Genomic DNA, 8189 nt, shown 5'->3' on the forward strand with positions numbered 1-8189 from the left:
ACCGTATGGCGATATTTCACTTAGAAACACATATCATATCTAATAGCTTTAATTTGGATAAGCATTTTTGTAAAGTTTATTTAATAAAATGACTTGTGTGTTTCAGTTCTTACTGTTTATTTTAAGTTTTGCTTACTTTCGTTTTTTTTTTTTTATTGGAAACTTTAGATTTTGCCTGTTTTTTTTTCTTTAATACATTATCAATTTTAGGATTTTGTTATATGGATAAACGTGAAAAGCAGAATAGAAGCAGATGAATTGCTCTCGTATATGTCGTATAAGATGGCGAAATATATTGTCACAGTTACGTCCTGAACAAAAATTATCAAATGAGAAAGAGAAAGTAGAAATGGATGAAAGAATGGTGCTAAGTGATGAAGCTGAGGTTAGTGTAAAATGCTTATTCTATACCTAGTAGCAATAAGTAAGAAGACTACATCAATTTTTTAAATTAGTTAATGATTAGCATATCTAATTAGTATGTATATGAAATGATAATATTGTATTTGAAAATCAGTTTATGTATCATATGGATTCAACAGTTCAAGCTTTTTCTCTGAGATGTTTATTACTTTATCTAATTGACATTTATATGTAATAGTATTGCATGGTATATTTGCTTCCTTTTGAGATATCTCAAGAATAACACTTAGGCATTGTCAAGTATAAATAAGTTGAAATACTTGAGTGTCGAAGTAGCTAACTTATAGCTTATGCAATGGGAAATATTAGAATATCTTAATATAAACTTCAGTAATAAGTGTAAGAGTTATAATATTCAGAAACAATGGTTCAAACATTCGAGTACTGTAGTATACAAGTATTAGATAAGTTTTTTATATAATTTGAGTAATGCTATTCAGTTATAAGGTAACAATTAATTTCAGTTGCTATTTTAGTCATATTTACCAAATATATTTTTTTCGTTTGTAGAGTATGTTGAAAAAAATGTTGCCATCATTGAAATCAGGTGATGGACCAAAAAAACACAGTGATACAGAGGATGATGAATTTCTGGATCTTACATCGAAAGAGAAAATTGACATGGATTCGATCCGAGCTAGAGGGTCTTTTTTTAATACTATTTTTGTTATGCATTATGAAACTAACTTCAGATCGAAATTGTAAATAACCAAATAAATTATCACTCTCGCAATAGTAGTATTTTATATTCATCCGTGACTTTTATTTTTCGCATGCTATTAAGACGTGTTTTACCAATTTAACTGCAAACTTTCTGGAAAATCCTAATTTTGATAACTAGAATTCTTATGTATATAATGATTGATCAAGAAAATTTGAATATGCAAGCAATATTTCGTGGCTTAATTTCTGAAGTCTGGGATTTTACTACAAACTTTAGGATTATGAATTTGTTAAATTGCGATTAATACCATTTTTTAGTGTATGAGAGAAAACTGATTGTTTGATTAGTTTTATCCATTACTTTCAGGTTCTTAAAATATCGGTATAACTACAAACCACCAAGTGATCTTGAGGACCAAGTGAAAGAAGCTGTGAATGCAGTTTTTGAAAATGTAAATAGCGATATACGAAGTATCGATCTTACAAAGAATCGGCACTTAAAATTTCAGGTTTGCTTTATTTAGTACTTTGCTTAGATCTTCTTTTATATAACAGTCTTGATTGAATGATATTTTATTGGATAGAAATCAATCTGCAGCAATATAAGTACAATTTCAGACTCTACCTTTTAGCTCCATATTGTTTTAGCTTCTCGATTTGCTAGGTAAAAGACTGTGTCATGTAGTTCCCAATTCTGAATTACATCAAATGAAAACGGTTGGTGATTTAATTGATTTCTACTGGCGTCCAGTTCAAAATCTTACCGAATATGCACAGATGGCTCGTGACAACAAACAGACGTTACCAAAGAACTTACATATTATGGAACATCCGTTCCGTTTTCATCCCGAAGATATTTATTCTTATCATGGAGGTAAACAATTTTCATACATAGCTAAAATAGAAGTGTATTATAACTGGTATTGGAAGCACATGTCTATGTTAGCTATAATTTCTTTTTAATTGTTATAAAATTATCAAATTAAGTAAGAATAAAATAGAGTGCAGATTTGATATAGTTTAAGGAATTTCCATGCTTCCTAATTTGCTTTGTTATTTTTAAAATAAGAAAAAATTTTTAAAATAAGATGATTGTAGTAATGAATAGATATAAATATATAATTACGTAATAAATCCACAAACATAAGTTTCAATTTCAATTTTAAAAATTTCTAAATACATAAACTTTACGTTTAATTCTTCGATCTTGCCTATATTGGAGTTGTTTTCAAAATCCTTTCTTTCTTTTTAGACATACTTTAATGTACTATTACCTTAGCATCTTCATTAATTGCAGGTGAAACAGCTTTTCCCGGAAAGGGAGGTGAAGTCATCAGTTTAAGAAATAAGAGGTTATATCGACAGTTTAAACCAAAAGAAGATTGGTTCGATTTTGAAGAGGATTCATTTGATTATACTCGTCAAGATGAAAAAATGCCTTGGGATCCAGAAATTGCAGAACGTATGGATCGATATCCAACGAAACGATATAATTTGAAAACAAAACGATTCAAGAATACGTGATTTATTAAGCGGTTATTAATGATTTAATATGAGGCTGAAATGAATATGCTTGTTTTTTATGACAAAAACATTAGTAATGTTCAAAAAGAGAGTACGTTCCTTTTCAATTGAACATTTAGTTCTTGAACGAAATCTATGATATTTTTATTAATTTTATATATTGACAGTAAATTGATTTCCAAATCATTTTTTGATATAATGATGGTTTTTAAGTATTTCTTATAGCCAATTCTGATCAGAGAAAAACATAAAGTTACTTTTGACTAACTCCTGGTTATCTCCATTTGCATGTCATCTTGAATAAAACAAAGTTTTTTTTTACTAAACATTTTAGTGTTTAATTTTTATGTTGAATTTTTTCATGTTGAAAATACAACTTTTTCCGACTCCCTTAGGTTTAATGATAAATTACGCCTAAAACAAATAACTTTGCTCAGTTTGGTTGGATTTTCTCGCTTACGCTGTAAATTGTAAACTTCGGTATTTCTTTTCAACCAGTAAATCATAAAGTCTTTTTTTTTTTTTTTTTTGATTTTTTCTACAGAAACTTGTCATTTATATTAACTGCAAAAATCACAATCAATCTTAGATGTATTTATAGTTTAGAAATCACTTTTTGATGAATAATTTAAATGTTTGCGTAATACAAAGATATCTTGAAATACTATTTTTATCAAACAGAAAAACGAAACAATAAAATTAGAAGATGGGACGAAGTTCAGAGTTTTGGTTGATCCAATATCAAGGTCGTATGTTTCGTCAGTCTGAATTAACTTTAAAGGTTATCGGTCATCAGTGATATTGAAGTTATGAATATGGTGACGATAGTAGATTAGTTTTTGATTCTTTTATAAAGCCTGTAGATGATTTAAACATTAGTCACTTTCGATTATTTGATATTTACCTATTAACATGAGTGTTGATCTTTACTGTACTTCTAGTAGTATTATTTTCATTCTTTTGCTGTGCCAAAAATGTTTTGTTAAAATAGATGCTCTAAACTCACTAAACTCACTAAAATTAATTTTAATTTTTCTTGTTGTGGAGGGTTATTTTATAGTTTGCAACCTGAAATTTGCGGTGCTAATTATAATTTCATACCTATTACTTTAGAGTTGACCTCTTTAGAGTGTTGAAAGATTTAGACTTTAGGATATTTATAAATTTTAATTATTTTTTAATTTTATTTTTTGGTATTGCATATCAATAGAAGTTTTTATCATAATTTATGAATAATAGAAATAAAGTGTCAAGGTTTATAATTTTTTATTTTTACGAAATTAATTATAATTATAACTTTGTATTGATATAACGTACTTTTATTTCTGTTTTTTTTTATATTTATAGTTAAGTTATATTTCCATTTTATATAGTTTTAATATAATTTTTTTTTAAATGTTGTTTATTTTGTTTAAATATTTATTTTTTTTTTTTTTTTTTTTTTTTGGTTAATTTTTTAATTAATTTATTCTTTTTATTTTAGTAATTTTTTTTTGTTTTGTATTATTTTTGTTTTTTAATTTTATTTTTGAACTAGATTTGTTGTTAAATGTTTATTAAAAACTTAGGTTTTTTTTTAAAGTTGTCTTCTGCTCTATGATTTTTTTAAATGGCAGCCTTAGCGTGATGGCATCAAAGTAGCGTAAGTGATTTGTTTTTTTATTGTTTTCAAGTATGAATGGAGTTTTTAGCAATTTTTTTGAGAAGAATGTTTCTTAATATTTGACATTCCAATAAACCGTAATGCTATCTATCAGCGCTACACAGCAGACGGATTTAATTAAAAGAAATGTGATAATTATTTCATTAAAGCAAGTAATGTGCTTACATTGAATTGGCCTTGGATTTCTAAATTTTTGAATAAACTAAATATAAATTGTAAATTAAAATTAAAATTGATAATCTAGATATAAAAATAAATTGTAAATTAAAATATAAATTGTAAATTGAAATTGATAATTTAATGTACAAAAACTATTACAAATTTCAAAATTTTAAAAAAATTCAAAATTTAAATTTGAAATAAAATTTAATTTAAATTCTTAAATTGAATTAAAGACATGATTAATTGAAAGTTTTATTAATTTTGCTGATGAATTTTTGCGCAAAACTTAATTACAAAAGCGTTTTTTAATATTTAAACTATAAAATGACCACACCATATATGACAAGCTATAGTGCAAGGCATATAACATAATCAATTAAGTTCAAAATTTTGCTATTTTTCATTATGCGCATGTTGGATGCTACAAAGCTTATGTTCAAACACTTCTTATTTGTTTTTATTTCATTCAAATTATCAAATACTGCTTGTTTACTTTCTGTTCATAATTCCATAATTGCAACAACGAAGTTACATAAGGAATAAGGAACCACTAGGATGGCGTAGATTCACGCTTCTTACATTGCCAAAAAGTTACGATGACTTATTTGCTCGATTTTTCGGAGTTCCTTGCATAGCATGTGGATTAGTCCCTCGAATGCCATTTATTTGTCTTCTTTGTGGTCAACTCTCATGCTTGGATAGTTGTTGCACAACATCAGCCACTGAAACTATTTCTGCAAATGAGGTGGAATGAAGTGGAATTTTACATTTTTAAATGAATAATTTTAAAGTCGTAATCTATAGATTGATTTATAAGCAAATTTTAATTATATAACGAGAGTTTTCTTTGAGAAAAAAGAATGTTGTTTTGCGAAGAAATACTTTATCCGTTGTTGTAAGGAAAAAAGAAGCACTAATCATTATATATCTTATTATTTTCTTTTTTTTTTATCAAAAGTATATAAATACTATGAATAGGATAATATTTTATGTCATTTATACACTATTAGAAACTTCCAAGAGAAAATCAATTTTTCTGTTGGAAATTAAAATAATATCTGTATAATAATATTTACCGAACATTTAAGTGTTTGCTTATTTGTCTAGCATGCAGACTTATTTGTGGCAGAAACAGAAATACAAATTGTAAAATAAATATTTGAAGAAATTTGTTTTTGACTGCAAAATTAATTTAATATTTATTCACATTTACAGCCAACGGATGGATGCCTTCAAATTTTGGCCAAGTTCTTTAGTTCGATGTTAACAACTTTGCTTGGCTCAAATGAATATGAGCCTGAAATACGAGCTTAGCTATTGTTCAGTACACAAAATATGTGCTGAACATTAATGCTTCTATTAATTTGCATATCTAATTCTTATTAAACTAGCAATTTTGAGTTTATATTACAAAAATCCATTCATTGTCCATCTTATCAGTAATCAGTAATGATTCTATCAAGCATACAGTAGCGTCGAGCATATCCAAAAATACTTTTTAGAGATCAAAGAATATGGCGGAAAATGAAATGTACGAAAAATGTTGCAAATATAGATAATACAAATGTCTTAAATGCAAATACTACGACAATGTCTTAGATGGAAATACCGTTCTTTTCATGTTGAGTGCTTTCAGGTTTTGCAAGCAGTTCAGAGGAAAATTGATTAGTAATGGAATCTGCGGAGGAAATGATAGAATCTACAGAAGAAGCAATGGAATCTGCGGAAGAAGAATCTGGATCTGTAGAAGGAGCAGGAGGATCTATGGAAATATCAGGATCAGCGGAAGAAGAAGGAGGATCTATGGAAGCATCGGGATCTTCGGGAGAGGTACCAGCATCTAAGACAAGAATGCCGGGACCTGCGGAAATAGAATCGAGGTCTGAGGCAAGAATTGGAGGATCTGCGGAAAGAGCATCGAGATCTGAGGTAAGAATGCCAGGATCTGCGGGAAGAAGGTCGAGATCTACACGAAGTGTATCGATATCTGCAAGAGTAGTAAGTATAATTAGACTTATCTTCTATTACGGTAAGACTTAAATTAATTAGATTAATTATCATTGTTATGACAATTGCCAAATTAATTAAGACAATAGTTTCTGAAAAATTTTTAATTAGGCAAATTGATCTGTTTGCTGCTTGTTCATTAAAATGTGTACTTATTCGCATTCAAATTGTCATTACTTTAAACTTATTTTGAAATATTTCATTTTTTTAATTTCACCAATATGTATTAGAATTATCAACTCATTTATTATCAAAATTTAACAAAAATTTTGGTTTATAATTAAAAATAATTTTAAGAAATTAGAATTTATCATTGTAAATGTTTTTATAAAAATATATTCTTGTTTTCTTTTTCAGTTGCCATCGATACCATCAGAATATCTCTGTTCAATTTGCAATAATGTAACATTGAACTCATTGAGGTATCCTATTGGACTTTTGTGTAGCGTAAACTGTTAATTATGGTCTGTTCTGTTTGTTTTATTTAACAAATAGTAATTAATGATGAATTTTTCTTTCTCTTCCTTCTATTATCTTTTATCATTGGCTATTATATCATAGGAATCATGAAAAATTAAAAATTTAACTTATTTTGCTAACAAAATATTGATTGAAACTTAACTTCTAAAGTTAATTTTTTTATTATTGCTGGTCAAATGACCACGATGTGTGTGACCAGTACTTATGCAACGCATAAAATTCAATCAATTAACTACAAAATATTTATTTTTTTAAAGATTTGATATTTTTTAATATTTTAAATTTAATTAAAATTAGTTTTTGATATTACTAGAATTTATTTTATAATTCTAATAAATCAATGAATTTTCATAAAACATGAGTTTTAAATCAAAAATAAAAAATAATTGTAACTGTAAGAATTAAATAAATATAACATGATCAATTAAGTTCAAAATAGCAATTTAGAACCAATTTCCTTGTTTAATGTACAAAAACTATTATAAATTAAAAAATTTTTAAAAAATTCAAAATTTAAATTTGAAATAAAATTTATTTTTAATTGTTAAATTGAATTAAAACCATGATTAATTAAAAGTTTTATTAATTTTGCAGATGAATTTTTGCGCAAAACTTAATTACAAAAGCATATTTTAATATTTAAACTATAAAATGAGCACACCAAATATGACAAGCTCTAGTGCAATGCATATAACATAACCAATTAAGTTCAAAATATTGCTATTTTTAGTAGTTTTGACCCTTAATTAAAATTAAAATTAATTATTTAGAAGCAATTTCCTTGTTTAATGCAACAAAACTGTTACAAATTTCATGATTTTTAAAAAATTCAAAATTTAAATTTGAAATAAAATTTAAATTTAATTCTTAAATTGAATTAAAACCATGATTAATTAAAAGTTTTATTAATTTTCTCGTTTAATATACAAAAACTCTTGCAAATTACAGAATTTTCACCAAAATCAATGTTTAGATTTCAAATATAGCTTAAGCCTAAGCCTAAGTGTACCCTAAGCCTAAGCCTAAGCATTATTCTATTATTTAAGATGTCAAATGACCACAATGCCGCACTATGCGTATATAATAATCAATTTTTTTTATTAAATGATATTTTTAAATAGTTTTATCATCCTTTAAAATAAAATTTTGATCATAGTAAGACTTCTTACCTAGTTTAATATGCAATTACCTGTACAAATTATGGGATTTTTATAAATGGGTTTTTTAAATTTGAAATATAAATTAATTTTAATTGTAAGAATGAATA

At 26.2% G+C, this 8189-nt stretch overlaps 2 protein-coding genes across 2 annotated transcripts; both read left to right on the forward strand.

The window, feature by feature from the left end:
* Positions 1 to 253: 253 nt before the first annotated feature.
* Bma-mrpl-50 (RE06140p, putative) lies at positions 254 to 2610 on the forward strand (the record flags this gene model as incomplete). The annotated part of the gene is made up of 5 exons (XM_001894620.2): positions 254 to 385; positions 934 to 1067; positions 1454 to 1595; positions 1735 to 1960; positions 2384 to 2610. The coding sequence occupies 5 exons, from the start codon at positions 254 to 256 to the stop codon at positions 2608 to 2610; spliced, it is 861 nt and encodes a 286-aa protein (XP_001894655.2).
* A 3496-nt stretch (positions 2611 to 6106) lies between these two features.
* On the forward strand, positions 6107 to 6901 carry Bm17581 (Uncharacterized protein; the record flags this gene model as incomplete). The annotated part of the gene is made up of 2 exons (XM_043079460.1): positions 6107 to 6433; positions 6800 to 6901. 2 exons carry the CDS (start codon positions 6107 to 6109, stop codon positions 6899 to 6901), a joined length of 429 nt encoding a protein of 142 aa, XP_042935394.1.
* Positions 6902 to 8189: the final 1288 nt, after the last annotated feature.

Source organism: Brugia malayi (assembly GCF_000002995.4).
Source record: "Brugia malayi strain FR3 genome assembly, contig: Bm_v4_Chr2_contig_001, whole genome shotgun sequence".
In the NCBI taxonomy this organism is placed as follows: Eukaryota; Metazoa; Nematoda; class Chromadorea; order Rhabditida; family Onchocercidae; genus Brugia; species Brugia malayi.